At 40.0% G+C, this 21550-nt stretch overlaps 1 protein-coding gene and 1 long non-coding RNA gene across 2 annotated transcripts in view; one reads left to right on the top strand and one right to left on the bottom strand.

Moving 5' to 3' along the window:
• Positions 1 to 4466: 4466 nt before the first annotated feature.
• Positions 4467 to 18699, bottom strand: LOC101849807 (ribonucleases P/MRP protein subunit POP1). Its single transcript, XM_005111318.3, has 7 exons — positions 18389 to 18699; positions 15385 to 15569; positions 14601 to 14837; positions 12914 to 13001; positions 11351 to 12004; positions 9408 to 9557; positions 4467 to 7110 (listed from the first exon to the last, which is right to left on the bottom strand). The coding sequence occupies exons 1-7, from the start codon at positions 18495 to 18497 to the stop codon at positions 5819 to 5821; spliced, it is 2715 nt and encodes a 904-aa protein (XP_005111375.1). The 5' UTR covers positions 18498 to 18699; the 3' UTR covers positions 4467 to 5818.
• Positions 18700 to 19012: 313 nt separating this feature from the next.
• LOC118478842 overlaps positions 19013 to 21550 on the top strand; it is a 4404-nt gene continuing 1866 nt past the window's right edge. The window contains exon 1 of the long non-coding RNA XR_004859311.1: positions 19013 to 19102. This is a non-coding gene — a long non-coding RNA (uncharacterized LOC118478842). The remainder of the gene's footprint in view (positions 19103 to 21550) is intronic.

Below are 21550 nucleotides of genomic sequence, written 5' to 3' on the forward strand. Positions count from 1 at the left end.
TTGAAAAAAATCAAAAGAAGTAACTGTGAGAGTACAATGGCTTGAAAAATAAGCCTATGATTATCTCCCTTGTGCCCTTCATGCACTGTTATGTTTGACTTTGACCATATATGCCCTTTTAAGGACAAACGGGCTAGCCCAGATTTCTGGGGTTTCCAGAAATCTTGACCTACACCAAAAGTGAGCATTGCCCTACCTATAGGAGAAGTTTGGTTTCATTGGTGTGTACATTTGTTTGGTTAGAGAGAAAAGTCTCCTTGTCTTTTAAAGAAACTGAACAGCGGGCAAAAACTTTACCTTTGATTTTCTCAAAACAGCCTTTTTCGGGATAGCCCCCTTGTGCTTAAAAGCGACCATGGGGCCATATTTTATTTTGTGTTACTTTGTTTTGGGGGTCTTTTGGGCATTTTTGTTCATGTTGGGTTTTTTTAGTGGTTTTTTTTGTTCGCGATCATTAATAGTACCTGATATCAATAAAAAGAACGGATGGAAAGTGCATGCGCCTTTTTCAGTTTCGAAGTAAGCGAAAGGAAGAGAGTGAGAGTGTTTCTGAATTTGATGTGCCTTTATGACTAAATTAAAAAGAATTGCTCTTATGGCTGATCACAATCATGTCGATGTATGAATAACTAAAATTAGTAACATGTACCACCCATCCCTCTAGCTTAACCACTGCGGGATCCATACCTTCATGCTCAACAAAAAACAACCACACCCGTACATACACACAAACATAGTTCAAACACTGCACTGAAGCGCCACACTGTCTGTCTTTGACTTTGATCATACTCATGCATACCTTAGGCCATCCACCTTCACATGACTAGATTGCTTTAATTTTAATCACACTACAGACAGGAGGTAATGTGTGATGAGGTGTCTCAATACTTTTACTAGAGCTGTGGAGGGACGAGCCTGGTGGGTCAAGTAACGATGACGATGGGTGTGTTGTTTCGCTTTGTGCCCGCAAGTCTGCAAGGCGATTTGAATTCAAGACATGAGGCTGAGGAACAATTTGATTTGGTTTTTTAGATGAGCTGTTGGACATATCCATGAGTGTTTTGGAAAACAGTATTGCCAGTTAATACGAAGAAAATATATAGCAATTCAGTCAGACAATGGCAAATGGTATGATGTAGCCTACAGGTTTTGAGGATGAGTAACAAACCACTTGTTGATCTTTGTCTTTCATCTGTGATTAATTATAAAATTGTTAATGTTATTTTGGCCTATATGTGCACTAGTCTGAACATTCACGTGTTTTTATTGGCTGTTGTGATCTTCATGTATTTATGGGGGGAGTTGTGTGTGTGTGTGTGTGTGTCAGTGTGTGTTGTTTTATATTTATTAGATTATCTCATAATGTGCATTTTTTGTCTTTTGATTTGCCAGTTATGTTGAGTGATTATTCGGCCCTGTTATTTGTAGAGCGCTTATTTTATTTCTAGTGGAGTAGGTGCTATGCCTATAACTTCCTGTTATTATCAGTCATTAAGGTACAGTGAAAACCATAGGCCCGGTAATAACAGGGATTTTTTAGTTTTTTCCTACTCTTTGTTTATTAAAAGTTATCGGCAATAGCAGGGCCTCATCAGAGCCCAATCGGTTATAGCAGGGACAAAGGCTCATTAACAATGTGTAAAAAAGTAAGAGGGAGAGAGAGAGACGCAGTGATGGAGCAAGCCCATGCAAAGCCACGCCTCAGCAAGCACTCATAGGTGGTGAAGCGAGAGAGGGCTGCAGTTTGCTACAGACTTTGATCTAGCCCTAAGCCTAGCTACATGCACACGTAATGTGTCATACACAGGCCTGCCACGTGGCCAAAACCCTTTTTGTGGGTACATTTTGGCAAGGGAAACGACCCATGAATAAATACAGCTGGATTAGTCCACAAATGCTTACTTCCTTTGCTTTTCTGATTTTACAGGGATCTGATATATAACAGGACTTTTTCTCTGGTCCCACTACCCCTGTTATATGACGTCTCCACTGTATTAGTATTAAACGTCATCATCTATCTCCACAGTTGCCAGACTTCCTTGTATGTGGTCTGCTACACGTATTATTACTGTGTATTTAAAAATGTGTATACATACATAGCTATGATTGCCAGTGTGAGACAGACAGTGAATGTAAGAATTGAGCAGAGAATGTGTGCATACAGTTACAGTGGAGTCTGCTTAAACCAAACACATTTATTAAAAAAAACAGGAAACCAAAAGAAAATAAAACTCCCGATTATTTTTTCACTATTTGAACAACCTCTCAAAACAGAAACCATGGCTAAACCGAAGAAAACCTGGCAGTTCAGCAAATTTTGGTTTAAGCAGACTACTGTAATCGTGTTATTTTGTGAGCGTACTGGGAGGTATTAGTATAAATTGCTACTTGTTTGAGTTTGAGAAATTTGTATGATGATCCTATGGTCCATTAGTTGTTATTTTTCTGCTGAAGTCCTAAGGTTCAGCTGCAATTTCTGTTCTTAACAATGGCATTTGTCACAGGATTTGATTAGATTTCAGATCTGCTGAAAACTCCACTCAAACGAAATAAGCTCTGCAGTAGTAGTAGTAGTAGTAGTACATGTAGTAGGCCTACTAGTTCAAGTGTACCTGGAAGGTCAGTAAAGCTGTAACCCCGTCTCTCTCTACCTTCACGGCCCCTTTGTGTTTGTATCATGTGAGACTGTAGAATGTAGACATAATGTCAGTATGGTAGTGAAAAGAGAGAGAGAACAATTTTGTAGATATATATATGATTTGAAAACTGAATGGCTTTTTTGCAGTTTGACGGGTTCATTTTCAGAATCAGAATTGAAATTTCCATGGAAAGGTTGCTTTTGTTTGTAAAATGTTTTAAATCAATTTTTGCCTGAAGAAGCTGTTCATTCTCTTTCATTATGACATGAAATTGTATTTTGTCCAGATAGTTACCATGTCATTTGTTACTTACTTAGTTCGGGGGAGGGGGTTGACAGTGAGTGAAAAAATGGCTGGGGTAGGGGGGGGAGGAGAGATTGGTTTTGGTGTGTTGATGCTGTTGCTAGGTGTGTTGTTCTTCAGTAGCAGTTGAAAGCACACTGTTACTGTAGTTTCTTCTTGTGGTGGATGAATGAATTGTGTAATATTAATGCTGTTGTTATGATGATATTCTACTGATGTTGTTTTCCAGGCGTATGCACAACTGCAGGTATGAGAAATGTGAAAATATTAATGAGCTAAATTTTTCATAAATATAGTGATGTGCTGAAAATAGGAAAAATTTTCGCTTTCACTTTCAGCATTGGGTTACACTTAACTTAAATAATTTGGGATACAGAGATACCTGGTAGTGTATAATAATACTAATATACTGAGATTCTATAATAATAATATATGCATAAAATGAATTAAAATGAAAGTGAACAATTTATGGGAAACAGTGTGTTGTTTTCATTTCTGCATTATATTATGTAGTGATGTTTTACTTTTATGTGTGTGTTATTTTTACACTTATTGGAGTAATATTTTTTAAGATGTTTAAGTGGGTGGTGGCGGGTGCTCTGGTGTGGTTTGCTCCTTCTTTCCTATGAAACATCTATCGTCCTTATCTCCCCTTCTTCTTTTTTATGTTTGTTACTCTCTTGTAACACCTCTAATCTTCAGGCGCTCATATGATGATGACCTTATGCAGTTGCGAGCGCCGTAAAAACCTCTACTAAAAAAAAAAAAGAAAAGATATTTAAGGAAACTATATCGTGTACCGGTGGTGTTACAGTAAACAGTTACAGTAATTACAATTGACACTCTCAGTGACAGTGACATCATGAAGTGGGCTAGGGTATAATATAATGAGCCACTGAACAAGTCATTCTTGCCATTGGGGAGGTTGTAGTTGTAGTTAGTTTTATACGTAATTAATTCAGTATAACACGGATAGGTCAAACACAGAAAACACGAAATCACGCATCCGTCGAAATGTGACTGCTGTCCCGGGTTTTTTTCTTCTTTTATCTTTTTAAGATATCCCTCGAACTGCGGATCCCCCGAACTACCGAGGCCGGTCCCGACAAATTCGAGCTATCCGTGTTATACTTATACTGTATTAGCCTACTACATTTTGTAACCACTCTGTGACTGTGGTAACGATAGCATCGTCTCTAAACTGTAAAGAGTAGCTGAACTTTGTTTTCTATCCAGCGATTTCATGTTAATCTCTAAACAGAGTCCACTCGCTGAAATAGTCCCGTGAAACAAGCTGTCCGAGGAAGTGACCTTTTTCATTGTGTCTTGTTGTACCGTAGGGTTTTACCCATTCAAAATGAACTATCGATGTGCTTCATATAATCTGAAAATTGTCCATGGTCACTAACTTAACAATGTACCGGTACACAACTCTTTGAGAAAACATCTTGATCTTTCCCATCTACAGCTAAACAATGGATTGGAAGCTTGGAACAGTTTAAAAGAAGTGGAATGAAAATGAAATTCAGACATACTTAAAACTTTAATGAAATATAACCATGGCATTGGCATGAACAAATGTAACATAGAGCTAGGTCGGTGACTGACAACAACATGGAGAGGACAAAGAATATCACAAAATATCATGGTTTTATTAAATTTCACCTTTGCTTTAGGTTTTAGTTGCTAGGACCAGAATAGGCACTATATGAAGAAGAGCCAAAGAGGTAGCCCCTACCTAACGATGTATCTTTTTTGGATACAAACTTTTATCAAGCTTTCCAGAACATATGGTTCTTGTGATGGTAACAAAATTATCACACCTTATCTCAATGGTTCCCTCACTTCACCCAACCAGCCCTGAAAGTTCTTCCGTTCTGTGATAAAGAAACCCTTGTCCTAGCCCATGCAAACATTGTGGCAGGAAAATTATACATATATCGTCGCTGCAGGATTCTAAACAGCTTACTTCTAAAATGTGGTTTTGGGTTTTAACCTATCCAAATAATTGGATTTTAAACAGCTGAAATGTGTACAATAGCCTTGAATTTTTTTGTTGTTTTCACTCTTCTGTAAAATTTACAGAAACCAAGTTAGATCTCTAACTCTAACCATTTTTTTATTTAGAATTCTGAGGCAACGATATATATACAATGATGAACCAGAGAACTAGATCTAAAGCTGCTTTCATAAAGAGAAACAAACAAAAAAACTTCATGGACTCTGCAAAAGTAAAACTGAGCAAAAAGGAGCTGGGATTAAAGTAGAAGACTGACTTCTCAACCAAAATGATCATGGGGCAAACATAAAACTGACAAAAGCAAAACCTGACAATAATGCACTGGTATCGGTAGTCAAAATGTCAGTAAGCCTACTATTATTGTAAGTATAAACCTAATATTGTAACACAAAGTATTATACATGATGTACATTTCGTAAAGTCGCACAATCTAAAATGGTATCCATTATGAAGACTCATCATCCTCACGGATCAATAAAGTTTATCTTATTCTTATCTTTCTGATTGAAGAAAAGAAAATGAAAAGTGCTCACATATGATAAGAGTAGTCTACATAAAAAATGTCATGTTGTATCGTCCATATGCCCATCATCATTTTTGTTCATGTTGCACTTTGTCAACTTATGGTGGTGCATATGTTTATATTCTGTCATCATTTATTTGAGTTTTATAAACTTTTTATAATTCTTATTAATTTTCCTTCATGTTGGTATAATATGGATACATCTGACAGCTAAATAATTGTAATAGCCCTCAAAGTAAGTACCCCAATAGGTCTGTTGGCCAAATGGAAATTTTCATGGCATTGGCATAGAGTTGGAATTCGAATTGACCGTGGCGTGGAATGAGTTAAATCTTACATTGCAATACTGAGTGAGGCAAATCTAAACTGCAGGGAGGAGGGGTTTCTGACCAGCACCAGGCTTCTCGTCCTCGCCTTCTGTTGCTCTACAAGCTCTAACAGAGCTGCCACAGAACAGAATGCCACCCCTGACCCCTGACCTCGCCCAAGGTCAAAGTCCCCTTTCCTTACAAAGCCAATGATCGGACGACCAGTCTGGGTAAGCACATCAAGTTTTTCCTCGTGTTGCTGTGGTGCTGACTGTACTTCTTGTGTTTTCAGCGTTTCTTGAGCTGTTCGATTGAGAAGATCCAAACTTTGCACCACAAAAGCACTAGAATGAGAGCCTGATGTTTCTTCACCCTTTACTGAGCTCCCAGCATTTGTCTTTCTCCCCTTTTGCTTCTTCCTCCGGAGTTTAAGCCGCTCTTTCCTCTCTGCCTTTCTCACAGAACGACCAGGGTCTTTATGCAGGTTTTCAACAGGTCCTCCATACGATTTATCACCATCTAATGTTCTCAAATCGTCGTCGGACGGAAGACAGACGTGACCACGAAAATACGGGACACCCCTGAGAAGCATGTGGAAGGAGACGGGCACGAGAGCTGAAAGGAAGTTGTCAAGCAGTCTCTTACCAGCAGCATAACGCGAGAGTTGGCTATAAATATTTCCAGATTCGTTTTGCTCACAGTTCTTGTTATTGTTCTTATTATTGTTTTTGCTCATTGAAGTAAGACCATATTTTAAAAATCTGCTCGGATTTGCCAAGACACTGTCCAATAGACAAAGTAATTTCCTCTCTCTTAATACAACCACACCGTTGTCATTGTTTCCATCCAGGACATACTGCGAGTTTAACACCACACCTGGAAGATTTTCAACAACCTTCGCTGTCCAGATTTTCACAAGTTCACCAGCCTTGTACTCAAAAGGAAACAGCATCCCAAGTTTGGTATAATTAGGCCGTTTAGCTGGTGGTCTCCTCTCATGCCTAGTTTTCAAATCTCCGAGTTCCGCATTTATCTCAGACAATCCAGCCCGGCTGTCTGGGAAATCTCCTGGTGCAGAGAGTTGACCGGCCTGGAGCCAGACACTCTGGGCCTCCCGCAAACCACCCACCCGAGCACCCCGGTAGACAAAGGCCACCCAGAATGCCATTGCCCACCCCCCAGGTATGACCACATCCCAACCACTGGCGTAGCCTGCCTGTGAACTAGAAGACAGTGACGGGCTGCTGGGAATTCCTGGTCTCTGGATCAGAAGCACCGGGATGCGAGATTCCTCATCACCTAGGTCCAGTTCACTGCCTGAGAAAAAAGTTTTATCCACATAAGATTAGAAAATCAAAAGAAAATAAATATATATATATATCAATCCTCCCCTAACCCTATAACTATAAGATAAGAAAATAAGAAAAAAATATATCAATAAATGCATCCCTCCTCCCTCACCCAAAAGAACAGATCCAGTGCTCACTTATCAGAAGAGGTACAACCCCTCTAAATTGGAGTAATGATATACAGTGGAGTCCGCCTAAACGGAAATATGCCAGACCGCTAGATTTTTCTCTGGTTCAGCCAGGTTTTTCAAGGAGAGAGGTTGTCAAAGAAGGAAAAAAAATCAGGAATTTCATTTTCTTTCCATTTACCGCTGTTTTCAGACTAAGCGTTCGGTTTAAGAAGACTCCAATATTAGCTCACTGCCAACCCATGCAGTATATGCTGGGGCCAAAGTTCAGTTTCAGCTGCCAACAGTTTTTACTGCCGCCCCTGAGGTTTCAGTGTTCAGAACCTATCTTTTAGTGTTCTTACCACAGCTATATTTGTGACCCTGTGTTAATTGTGTTGAAGTGGTGATAGCAACGGGAAATATGGAGGGTAGGCAGTGAGTTAATTTCAATATCGACAGTGTCATGCTCTAACCACGTAACTGGTTTCTTGAAACTTTTTCAACCAGCAAACAAATTTTCTTATTTCAATGAGAGAAGAAATAAAAGTTAGCCTGCAGTATTTTTTTAATACCATTTATTATAGTGCATGCTGATCCTGATTTTTTAATGAAACCTACAGATTGACATCAGCAAAGATATTAGAACAAAAAAATTAGTTGACCTATTTCTTCCAGTTTCACAGTCAGAGCTTGACACCATTGATATCTTCCTTCTTTCAGAGACAAATTCCCAGTTGAAAATAAAAAATTCAAGGTGTATAAAGGGTAAAGGGAAAAATAATAAATTCACAAACAGAGGAGAAGAGGCTAAGACAGCACCTGGACGATGCCTCTGTGAAAAAAATTGTGAGGCAGCGTGGTGAAATCAGGCATTCGTCCAAATCATGTAATCAAGGAAATGAGTATTTTACTGGACGTTGGGCACATTTTTTCTAAGTTTCTTTCTTGGCTCAATACCTTCTATTCATTTAAAAACATGGATAGTACTTTGATTGATCAAAGGCACAAAAAAGTAAATTTGCAGTTTCCAAAACACTCAAGCTTTAGAAGTCACCAAACTTTGGTGGCCATTTTCTTGCTAATTTTACCTTTGAAAACAGACGGCCCCAACTTCCTTCTATCGCAAATATCTCGAGTTCTTTTAAAAACAGGAGTACTATTTTCCTTAAAAGCAAAATAAATGAACAAGCTTTCAGATGATGGCAATAACTCCACATGCTCAAAAATTGACGAGTGCCTGATTCCACTGCATTACGACACAATATCATTAATGGTCTGGTCTTCTCCCCAAGTCTGACATCATCAATATATATTTTGAGAATCTATCAATCAGAATGTAAAACTGTATACAAAGAAAAACCACCATCAAAACAGAGATATTTGAAAGAGTTTGAGGTCATAAGTGTCTGTGGGTATAGTTTAAAGACTTTTCACCGTCTTCACAAGAGATGCAAGTAGAATTCTGAAGACAGTGAAAAAAAGCAAATTTTATGGAGTATCTCCATCTTTCTTCTAGAATGTACCCACTGCAGCTCAGAATAACCACGAGTCGATGCAGCCCACCTCCTCAATGATAAAAATTGAGCCGATGAGACGCAATTGAATAAAGAGCAGCACATCTGTACAATATCAGCCATTTACTTTTAGTGAAAGAAAAAGGATAAGACAACAGACACAAGCAACAAAAAGAAAGGAAAGAAGTAGGATCCACCAGTGTCACCATCCAATCACACACTCAATAGAACATTAATCATCGCCAATCCCTTGAACTACAAAACGTTGAGAGAACAAACATAGTGCCTGGCACAAACCGCAAACTTTTTCAATGACCTTAATTGTGCCTACGCTGGATAAAAGCATCGCACACCATGTAGCATGAAGTGACAAAAACACAACAGAGCTAATCGCAGGTGTCGCGAGTAATCCACTTCAGTCCGTTCGGGTATTTTTACACCAGAGACAAAAAAACTAGTTTTTGTTGTGTTGTTCCTCTCAGAAATCATAAAAGGAAAGAAAATTATAAGCCTTGATAATAGCATTAACCTGTATTTTGGTGATGTTGAAAGGTGCATCTTTGATCATTGATAGAGCTTTGAGAGGGTGCAAAATTTTCTGCCTTTAGTGGATTGTTTGCTACAGCAACATAAAGTAGTACCTGGAATCAACTGCTGGCCCTTCAGCTTGTTCAGTTCCTTCTCCGCCATCTTGGAACTCTTCACCGTCTGTCTCACCGAGACATCCCACAGCGGGCTGGAGCTGACCTCTGGGCTAAACAATTCCGATGGTAGCTGGGCACACACTGAGCCTAGACACAGGGTAAAATATTGTCTAGTTTTTAGCTTTGAGGAAAAAACTGAGCCTAGACACGGGGTATGGTATAGTATTAGTATAGTTTAGTTTCAGCTCTGTTTGAGGAAAGAAAAGAACATCGATACAAAAAGAACAGATATTAATATAGGGTCAAAGTTAAAGTGGGGAAAGAAAAAGACAGAGAGAGGGGAAAAAAGAGGGACCCACTAAAGGTACCCTCCATCCACCCACATATAAGATAACGACAAGTTCACAGATTTTGAGGCTTGATATTCAGTAATCCATTACAGCTTACAGCTGGTGTTGATATTATTATTATCATGAGTTTTCAAAACACATTTAGAAAGGTCATGACACTTGGTTTGTTTGTGTAAAGAGAAGCACATTGACAAAATAACCTTCGAATTGAGCTGGGAAAGACGGACAAAAAACAACAGCAGGAAAGAAAAGAAGTAGGTTAGGAGCAACCATTAGCACCCTCCAAACACCCAGCTACTACATAAGGGTAGTTTCACAGACATTGAGTCTAGATGTGTTCATGTAGTATATTATACATTTACATTTAAGTAAGTTTTGCTATATTTAGAGTTTTCAATACACATATAAGTCGTCGCCTCAGAACAATTTTGTCCAAAAGTGTCCTCTATATATTCTATTTTAAGTACACTTTGGACAAAATGTTCTGAGGCGACAATATATATAAAATGTTTGATGAATCTGAACACAAAAAAATAACTTACAAATTAAGACTATAATAAAAAGATTCATAGTTCCCATAAGATTACAATTAAAAGTACATGATATAATACAAAAGGGTGAAAAAAAAGTAAAACTTTAAGAACGATGAAGATGAAAGCCAAATTATTTTTTGATGAACTGTTGAAGAGATCAATAATGAAACAAAAATAGACAAGCATTTTAAGCACACAAAATTATCAATCAATAAAACAAGTTTTATATAAACCTCAAATCTGAATACATCATAACTGTTCTTGTTGACTTCAAACAAGAGTTATTCCAGTCTTTATAGGTATTTTTATCCTGTTTTGTGATCATGAAAATGTCTACAACAGAACAGACATTCACTACAGTCTACAACACAATTACAGAAAACAAAAAAAGAAATACAAAATAATAAAACATGAATAACGAAACAATATCAAACATGCATTCAGTGAAGGGAGTGTCAAGAAAAAAGACCAGGACAGGATTCGAACCTGTGACCTCTGGCAATGTTGCCAGCGCTCTTCCATCTGAGCTACCCAGCCAGAGTAATGGATTGTTGGGAGAAAATGCTTACAACAAGCACAAAAATTCTCAAAACAGCAACACGAAAAAACTTACTCTTTCAGCTTCTCTAGTCAAAGTTGTTAAACCTTATTACTTCATGACGCCATCAGATATTGGCAAATAGAGTGAATCTGATGTTTGCCCCGATCTTTTTTACTTAAAAACAAACCTTTGCGCAAGTTAAACAACTCTACTCTTCCAGATTTGGCCTCATTAGACATAGCAAAAGCCACAAGTTCTCTTTGGCCTTTATTTTTTAAATTTTGCTTTAAACTATTCTCTGCAGATGCATTGGTCATTGTCAGGCGCTGTCAAACGAGCTATTTATCGTTTCTATTACTACATATTTTATTTACTAAACCAGTCAGCACAAAAGTGTCAATTTTTCACAGGAAATAGATAAATAAATACCACTAGATCTACAACAACAAAAAAATTTTAACTGGAAAAAGTTTATCAGCATATTATAATGTACACAACAATCATAATTCAGCTCACCTGTGTTTGAACTCGCCACCTTCTGTCTCTTGGGCGGTAGCAGAACACGGGGGTCCCTTACCGTCACAGCGATCACAGAGTGTGGGGGAGACTCCGCTGGAGATCTGCAAAGTTTCAGTCTAGACCAAACCTCTATCTGCCTGTCAAGGTCACCTCTCGTAGCCTCGGAGGAGTAATATTCCTTCCACCACATCGCTGGATTGTTTCTTTCACTCTCCACTTTTCCAGTTGTTCCAGCACTACCCTCTGACTGTGCCGGCACAACACTGGCTGGTCTCAATACCTCTGCCAGTACGGTATTCGAACCAGGACCATACAACCTCAAAGTGACAAGCTGGTCCTTCAATGATGTGACACGGACTAGAGGTGAGGCTGGAACTCCATCATTCCCATTTTCACAGCCATTTATTCCATCCTGACTCTCACTGACAGGAAAACATTTGCGTAACTCACTCATGGCCTGGCTATAGAAAGATGGATGGCAGCAGATCCACAACAATGACTCATCTTCACTCTCACCGTCAGCTATTTTCCTGCCCTTCCACAGATAAGTCACCTGACCAATGCAGCCACGTGGGTAGGAGTCAAAGGAGTACAAGGTCACTAAGCCCTGTCTTGTGCCCGCTGATGTCATCTTAGAAGCAAAAGTAGGACCTATAGAAACAGATCAATCATAAACAGAAAGAAAATTTGTAGGTGAAGGTCTAGACATTAAAAAATATTTCAGTTAAGTACAGTTTGGCTGACACAACATTCAATCTGGTCTATGAGGTGTGACTGGTCTATGAGGTGTGAATGGGTATGTGTGTGTGTGGGAGAGGGGGGGGGGGCTGTTGTGGACTACATTGATTGCCTGCCACACCCACTTCTCTACTTCAGTTCAATATCTTCTTGAGAGTAGAAACTTTCTTATCTATTTTTTGAAATAATTATGATAACATTATAAGTATCGTCAAACTCAGATACAATGGTGTCATCCCCACTGACTTTCAATTCAATTTTATCCAAATGAACTTTGAAAAAAAGGTGAGGTTTTTTAATCAACAATATCAGGTGCCAAAGATGGCCGTGTAAGAAAGGCAGATTCGCTCAAATGCACACCTGTGCCGTTTGACATATCTTTTGCAAAACAAAGAGTAGTATGGGGCATAGCCTGGAGCAAAGTTTGGTTGCACAGACCATAGCACAGCTCATTGTGTAACTGTTCGGCAGCCAGGGGACTTTATCACGTGTAGCGTTTGAATCTCTGCTGACATTCCACTCCCAGGGCATTTGTACCCAATATTGCAAATCACCTGTCCGGCATTACTTCAGAAAATTGTACTTAGATTTCTTAGAAAAAAATATTGGCCCAACCTTTGGCATGGAAACCCAAAACTCTGTGGGAGCCTGGAGGACCTGCGGTAAACAACAGTCTTTGCGCTAGAGACTGGGGTGTTCATTTACAGTTGAATAATAAGAAGAAAAAGAATGACTGAGACCAATATTTAACGGATTATAGCAACTGTGAAGAGATCCTGTTCAAAGAAATGTTAGAAACCTATTCCTGAGACATGCACTTACCAGACTCTTGACTTGTGATGTGAGAAAGACCACTCAGGATATCCTCTCTTGATCCTTTGACCTCTATGTAGCTCTCAAAAGACACGTCCTGAAAACAATAAAGCTGACGTTTGAAGAGATGCAGGGTGCAGAGAGTGGGTAGAGTAACAGGCGCATTTAATCCAGAACAGAATGAGATAGAGTGATTCTGAACAGAAGTCAGTGGAGACCACTACACAACGTCCACTACAAATGCAAATTTCACAAATGAAGAGGGTTTCCACCACAAAAAGAAATTACCACGATAACATTTATCAGCGATTCAAGTTTTGTGAATTTCCAGATAAATTACCTGCTTCTACAACTTTGGCAGAGAAACAAAAACCATCAAAACCTTTTCAGATTGAACTTCAAAGACAACAAGCATAAAATTCACACATTCAGTGGTCTCCACCTAAGAGCTTAGTATTTGAAGAGACCTAAAAAAAAAAAAAGCATGTACTTGTGTGGGTAGTTATATATAGATTTCAAGTGGTACCACTGAGTTCCTACTCATTATCATCTTGCTTAGCTTCCTTGATTATTCCTCAACCAAATAATACAGTCGAACCTGCCCTGACGGCCACCTCTATAAGAAGGCCACCTGTACAAACGGCCACTTTCCATTTCCCCCCTTGCGCTTTTTCTATATAATTTAACTGTGTAAAACGGGCACCTGTTCAACGCGGCCATATTTTAACACACAACCCCTATCACACCAAGCAATAACACCTGTCTTAGACGGCCACCTTAGTGACTCCATTACATTTTGTCATAAATTGTGCATTGGCCCCTGGCGGTGTGGGCGAGCCGTCATAATCCAATCACCTATCGTTGTTGTAAGGTAGTCCCTCCAACCGATCATGTTGCCTTGGCCCCTCCCACTGTTGACCAATAGGTAACAAATTTTCAGCTGCTGGTGAGGTAAGCGTGTGACCCCTCATAACCCATAAGCCCCGCCCAGTCATACACAAATCGTAAGTGAGGTGAGTGGTCACTGTTTACCCAGTCTGTAACAAAGTAACAATGGACGTCAACATGAACTTGCGACAGAAGCGTCGCTCGCTCTCCGAATGGTGGCTACCCATGAGTTTGTTTTACCACAGCACTCGGTCCTCCCTGTCTTGACACATTTCGCTTTATTGTCACCCATGCACAAAAGCAGCAACAAAAGAAGAAAAAAAAAGAAAAAAAAACAGCGAAAACAACAACAACAACAATGCGGCTACCTTGGGTTGGGACCTCAAAAAGGAATGGTTCGTTTTCTTCATCTTGATCAGTCCTGCCTAAGACGGCCACCTGTCTTATACGGCCACTTTTCTCCTTGACAATGGGTGGCCGTCTTACACAGGTTCAACAGTATCATGTAGCTGATCTTGATGCCCACAAAAGATAAATATTATCGTCTTTAACTGAAATCAAAGACATATATACAGTCAACTCAGCTTGTGTTGAACTCCCAAGAATCGGTCTACGGTTAAGTTGATCTTTTTCTCGCGTCCCAGCACCTGCCTCTTCTTCGTTACAGGTCCCAGCAGTTAAGTTGAACTTTGGATGAGAGTTGATATATTTTTCACTCCCCCCGACAACATCAACTTATCCGTAGTTGACTTTAATACCAAACAAAAACACAGAATCTTTCAGTTTTATCATCTCGTCTCCCACTGACCTGCATCATACAATGCATATTCACTGCCCTGTAGCAGGCCCGCACACTCTTGTCACAAGGGTGGAGGGCCAGTCTGTAGCCCCATTTCTCCACCATCTTGAACCTCTTAGCATGCCAGATATGTGTCTCCAGCCAGCCAATTCTACGTTTTCTCCTTTCGTACTCAGAGAGCAGATTGCTGGGACGTCTTCGATATCGACGGCTTGGTCTTTTAGCAGGTGCTTTGGTTCTTTCCAGCTAAACAAGAAAAAAAGTGGTCAGATCATGGGTTTTCTATTGTTATTTTACTTAAGTTTTATTTCACATTGATACTCTGGGGGGATGAGGCGTCAATTATGGGACATTTTAAGAAAACTAGGAAAATACAGATTTCAACGAACATAGCAAAGTCAGTGGGACGTGGAAATCTTTTTGTTATGAGTACAAATTTTGCTATATGTACGTGATTTAAATACAAAGAAACACATGAGAATAGGTACAAAAAAAAATATGGGAACTCAAAATCTGTTCTCTATGTGCATATTTCGCTGTGGTGCATGCTTAACTGTATATATATATATATATATATATATATATATATATATGATATCATCCACATCAGTTTGAACAAACATCACAGTTTTACAAAATTTTACAAATATAGACAATGAAAGCAATATCCAAGATATAGAAACATTTTCAATTCTAGTTTAAAATTCACATTTCTTTTTAAAAGTAAAAAGATAGAACAGCTTGACGGAGCACGGAATTCCCCCAAGTGTGAAACTGTCCCATTACACCATACCTCCGCCTTGACGACTTCATGCAGCCTTCTGGGAACTCTCTTGATGTTATGACTCATGGCTCTGCGGCGCATGTGACGCGGCAACTTCTGGAAGGCTGTGTGGTTGCCGCCGACATTTTTCACCAGTTCTGTAAACGCTCGAACCTCAACAGCCCGGCTCTGAATATAACTCTGAACATTGACATCTGTGAGAGAAAAAAATTTTAAAATAGTAAATAAAATAAAAACAAGTTATGATCAGTACTCAGCTATGCACAAACATTATATTTTGATAATTTGGCACACAGCTGAAGGTACTTTTCAAAATATCAGGGAAAGCCATGTGTAAAGACATAACAAACTCTGACGATTTTTTTTCTCAAGCTGACAATAGGTAGCTGTTGTCCCAAACACCAGACAAAATCTTATTTTTTTTAAACACACAATAAGTAAAAGGAAGTATCCATTATTAATCAGTGGACGCAATATAGTCGACCCTGCTCTAATGGTCACCTGTCCCAGAAAATTACCCGTACAAACAACCAGTTCCCACTTCCTCCTTTGCATTGTTTTTCTTTATGAAAATGTCACTTTTCAAAACGTCCACCTGTCTTGGGCAACTACTTTTCCCATTGACAATTTTGACTGTAGTATGATTAGCCTGATAATTAGGTAGCATCCACAAGGGTAAGGGATCAAGGGGGGGACTTGAATAAAAGTAACAGAGAATGATGTTCAGAAAAGTGGCTAGCTCAGACAACCAAATTGACCCTCCCAATGAGCACTGCTTTCAAGTTGTTTTTAGAAAACTTCTGCTAGGCACTTTTTACCTTTTTTTATTTTCCCATTGAGAACAAGATGGTCAAGGCCTCCTTTGTTAATGTTTTCATTTTATTTCATCTGATTCAGTAGAAGTAGAAAAATAAAATAATAGTCGCAGTGACTCTGAATCTAATTTTCATATAATTAAAGCTTTCCTCTGGGGCTGCACTGCAGTCAATTTACTGTGAATTCTTGTTTTACCTTTTCACGACTGACACTATCATCCGTTTCTTTTATTTTTTTATTGTAAATTACCCCACTTTGCCCCTTGTCCGATGGTGACAGAGGAAAATCTAGATCTATATCTAGGACTCATAGACTGACTTGGCAATGGGGTCAAGAAGTGTGAAGTCGGAAATGTCAACAACTGCAATTGAGAATACAAGCCAAGCGACGGCGTCAGTATCAGTTTGTTCAAACTGATCATCATGTTTTCACGCCGTGATTTATTTCTTCTTTCACTTGACAACAGTTTACTTTTCACTGATAATCTGACATCATGAATTTTGTTTAGATTCCTGACTTCGCACTTCGTGACCCCATCGCCGAGTCAGTCTACGAGTCGTAGTATAGGTCTAGATCTCTAGATTTTTGTTGCCATCGGGCAAGTGGCAAAGTGGGGTTGTAATTTACAATAAAAATAAAGGGAGTTCCACAGAGGGCTGGCACTTACCATGACAAGGTTCAAGGTCCACTGAGCAAACTATACAAAAGTTAGGGTTAGAGTTTAGGGTTTAGTCTTAGTTAGGGTTTAGGGTTAGGTTTAGGAACTACTGAAAAAGCACTAGATTTGGAAGAGGCTAGCCGTACTTATTTTTAATAAATATGATGGCGAGACTGACCCCCAAAAAACAGGCCTACTGAATTGTAAATAAATTTTTAGTTTGCAGTACCTAAAGTATTTATATTTGAGATGAAACCAGGTCCCTTAAATGTCAGTGCATGCTTTTTAAACCTGAATAATTAAAATGAGTCCTGTTTTCAAATGTTAATAGGCATAGAGGGCCTAAGATAAGATTTTTTTTGCACTACTGAGTCTCAAGAGAGTCTCATGTTTTGGCAATTGCTCATATACATTGAGACTTGTGTACTCAACAGGTTTCAGGCCAAATCTTAAATCTAAGTACTTAAGTACGGCTAACCACTTCACCTAGATTTCTAGGCGCGAAAGTAAACAATCACAATTGCCCGAGACTCTAAATCTAATCTAGATATCTAGATCTAACCTAGATCTAGATCTAGAATCTAGATGGGTTCCCCCTGACCTAATAATCAGGGTCTACGTACCCCTGAGGGGTGCGGGGGGGGGAGATCTGTCTGGGGGGGCATGCCCCCCTGAATTTTTCCATAATGATAATATATATATAATCTATATAATTAGATGTTTTGCAGTTAGGCTGCATCCCTGTTCTTTGTGTTGCCTATTTGGTCATCAGGACTTCTGGATTTCTTCTCTGGATGTAAACAAATGGAAAGTGGCTATTCTCACCCGCCCGGAAGTTCTCGCAAGATCAACTCCTCCCCTCTTCTCTCTCTCTCTGTCTCTTTCTGAATACTGTCTATCGGTGTGGACGATCAAATTGACCAAAACAAAGTAAAAAAATGATGTTAAAACACAAAAGTAAATTAATTTGGTTGTCTACAAAGATGCTACGGCTATTTAACTTTTCGAATCGAGCCGAACTACGCGGGTCGCCATTTTGTTTTGCCCGGAAATTCTCGCGCTACTCCTCTCTCTCTTTCTCTCTCTCTCTCCACTGCCCAGACAAAATTGTACGCTTTAAGTAGGCTACAGTTGTAATGGAACGTTTGTTCACGGCACAGAATTCTACAATTTTTCTGTTATCACAGTGTAGAATTCTGTGGTTAAGGCTAAGGGTGAACGCGCACCGGGTGAGAATAGCCACAAGACTCGCCTGCACTATTCTCACTCCGGGTGAGAATAGAGGTGGCCAAACAAATGGATAGATCTAGATCTAGATCTAGACCTAGATATAAATCTAGTACTAGATCTAGATCTAGATCTAGATCTGATATCTAGATTTAATAGATCTAATCTAGATCTAATATCTAGATCTAGATTCTAGAAGTCTAGATCTAGATCTACATCTAGAATCTAGATCTAATCTAGTTCGTGGACTTTTAAACGAACGTAACTAATCTAGATCTAGATCTAGATCTAGAGAGTATAGATTAGATCTACCTTTGACAATTTGTAATTCTTTTTTCCTCCCTGGGCTCATTTTAGGCTGCTTCTCTGCTGTTGAGACCAAGAGAGAGTCTCCTGCTTTCCTTTTTCGTTCCGTTTGCATTGTTTTCGGCGTTCCTCCCCATGTATGCACTCAATGCAATAGATCTAGATCTAGAAGTCTAATAATAGAGCCATGCGTGCGGGCAAGGCAATAGGAAAGCAATCTCCGGACTCCGGAAGTGTTATAGCACAGCAGAACTAACAGTTTAAAACCAATGCTCAATACTTTTTGTTATTTCTGCGCACTAAAGAGCGTTGTCACTTCTTCACAGAATTCTATAGAACGCACAGAATTCTACACTTATTTGTCGTCACATGAAAGTGAATTTCTTAAACTGAGTAGGTCCATATAAAAATACAGCGATGCAAAACGAAAACAAGAGGTGACAGAATGATGGACAAAAATTCTGGCTTCTTGTTGCAACCTGTCAACTGTAAAGGGATCACGGAGCAAATTATTCTCAATTGGTGATCATTAATCACTGGTTTGTTTGAACTAATAGTGGTCATTTAAATACAGTGGTGTACAACACTATAAATTTCATTATGCAAGCTGCACACCTTTAAATCGCTCTCTTTTAATTTCTGTATCTACAGACGAGGATGATGCCTTAGGTGTGACCTTCATAGAGAACGTGACAGTGAAAGCCTTTGTGGTGCCAGAAGGTAAGGGTGTAGTGTGGAGCAGACAGCTTTGCGAAGTTGAAGCGCCTGAAATGCTTCTGCAAGCTCAATGATGGCCTGCCTTGCAACAGCCAGTTCGAATCAACTGCTTTTGACGACCCGCCTTTGTCTTTTGCTGGTATGACACGAGAGGAGCATAATATTTTTTTACGCGTTTTTACCTAATTCAATGATTTACTGTTGTAACATAAAAACAGTCGTAACTTCACATAGAAGAGAGGTATTTCACTAAAATAAAAAGCAAACTGTCCACAAATGGCACCCCTATGCTGTGGTATCAGCATTATTTGCTTCTATGCATCGTCATCATGGAAAATGTGTTCCCAAAGTAAGCAAAACTTTAAAACATGTTTTGTCAAAATTTGACACTCGAACCCCTGTTCGCTTTAAAATGCCATAACTTTTCACAGAATGCTCCAATTGCATTCAAATAAAGTGCAAAATGCTCAGAAAATATGTGTCTTTTAGAATATGCAAAAAAGTTCATTTTGAAATTTTGCACCTTGTGAAGGGTTTTCTCAGAGCCACACACGACTTCTGGCGCTCATACTCATTTGACCTTATGCAGTTGCGAGCGCTGTAAAACCTCTATACCAAAACTAAACCCCCACACAGCTGAGCTTGTTTACCCATGGCTGCAGTCTCATGTCTTACTGTTAATGGACTCATGGTCTAGGTTTGGGGAAATTGTACTAACATATATATATATATATACACCTTGGTGTTGATTTTATAAAAGAACATCTTGAATTAGAGACATAGATTCAACTTTTGATTGAGGGAATTATTTTTAGGATCAAACGACTAAGATGAAATAGGGATGGGAGCATGGACAAAATAAAGGCTATGGTGTGACAGCGGTGCTATCGGCTGACCATCGGAAAGACACATTTATCCTACATCGTTCTGATGTTGGGTGATCATCGGTTTCCGATAGTGTGTGGGAACCCGACATCGTCCTGATGGTGGGTTGTCATCGGTTTCCGATGGTGTGTCGACATCCATCATCGTGACGATGGCGGGTTGTCATCGGAAACCGATGGTAAGTCGGTATCCATCATCGCGCCGATGGTGGGTTGTCATCGGAAACCGATGGTAAGTCGGTATCAATCATCGCGCCGATGGTGGGTTGTCATCGGAAACCGATGGTAAGTCGGAATCCATCATCGCGCCGATGGTGGGTTGTCATCAGAAACCGATGGTAAGTCGGTATCCATCATCACGCCGATGGTGGGTTGTCATCGGAAACCGATGGTGTGTCGGTATCCATCTTCGTGACGATGGCGGGTTGTCATCGGAAACCGATGGTAAGTCGGTATCCATCATCGCGCCGATGGTGGGTTGTCATCGGAAACCGATGGTAAGTCGGTATCAATCATCGCGCCGATGGTGGGTTGTCATCGGAAACCGATGGTAAGTCGGAATCCATCATCGCGCCGATGGTGGGTTGTCATCGGAAACCGATGGGGTGTCGGTATCCATCATCACGCCGATCGTGGGTTGTCATCGGTAACCGATGGTGTGTCGGTATCCATCATCGGGCCGATGGACTGGTTGTCATCGGAAACCGATGGTGTGTCGATATCCATTATATATATATACTCCTTGGTGTTGAATTTATAAGAACATCTTGAATTAGAGACATAGATTCAACTTTTGATTGAGGGAATTATTTTTAGGATCAAACGACTAAGATAAAATAGGGATGGATGCATGGACAAAATAAAGGCTATGGTGTGACAGCGGTGCTATCGGCTGACCAGCGGAAAGACACATTTATCCGACATCGTTCTGATATTGGGTGATCATCGGTTTCCGATAGTGTGTGGGAACTCGACATCGTCCTGATGGTGTGTTGTCATCGGTTTCCGATGGTGTGTCGATATCCATCATCGTGACGATGGTGGGTTGTCATCGGAAACCGATGGTAAGTCGATATCCATCATCGAGCCGATGGTGGGTTGTCATCGGAAACCGATGGTAAGTCGGAATCCATCATCGCGCTGATGGTGGGTTGTCATCGGAAACCGATGGTAAGTCGGAATCCATCATCGCGCCGATGGTGGGTTGTCATCGGGAACCGATGGTAAGTCGGAATCCATCATCGCGCGGATGGTGGGTTGTCATCGGAAACCGATGGTAAGTCGGAATCCATCATCGCGCCGATGGTGGGTTGTCATCGGAAACCGATGGTAAGTCGGAATCCATCATCGCGCCGATGGTGGGTTGTCATCGGAAACCGATGGTAAGTCGGTATCCATCATCGCGCCGATGGTGGGTTGTCATCGGAAACCGATGGTAAGTCGGAATCCATCATCACGCCGATCGTGGGTTGTCATCGGAATCCGATGTTGTGTCGGTATCCATCATCGGGCTGATGGACGGGTTGTCATCGGAAACCGATGGTGTGTCGATATCCATCATATATAT

This window comes from Aplysia californica, unplaced genomic scaffold, assembly GCF_000002075.1.
Source record: "Aplysia californica isolate F4 #8 unplaced genomic scaffold, AplCal3.0 scaffold01040, whole genome shotgun sequence".
Taxonomy (NCBI): Eukaryota; Metazoa; Mollusca; class Gastropoda; order Aplysiida; family Aplysiidae; genus Aplysia; species Aplysia californica.

Coding starts and splice junctions, on each gene's coding strand:
- LOC101849807 (XM_005111318.3), bottom strand. CDS start 18,497: ATGCAAACGGAACGAAAAAGGAAAGCAGGAGACTCTCTCTTGGTCTCA. Junction 13,002..14,600: donor ATATGCATTGTATGATGCAG/GTCAGTGGGAGA, acceptor TATTGTTTTCAG/GACGTGTCTTTTGAGAGCTA. Junction 7,111..9,407: donor GGGCCAGCAGTTGATTCCAG/GTACTACTTTAT, acceptor CTTTTTTCTCAG/GCAGTGAACTGGACCTAGGT.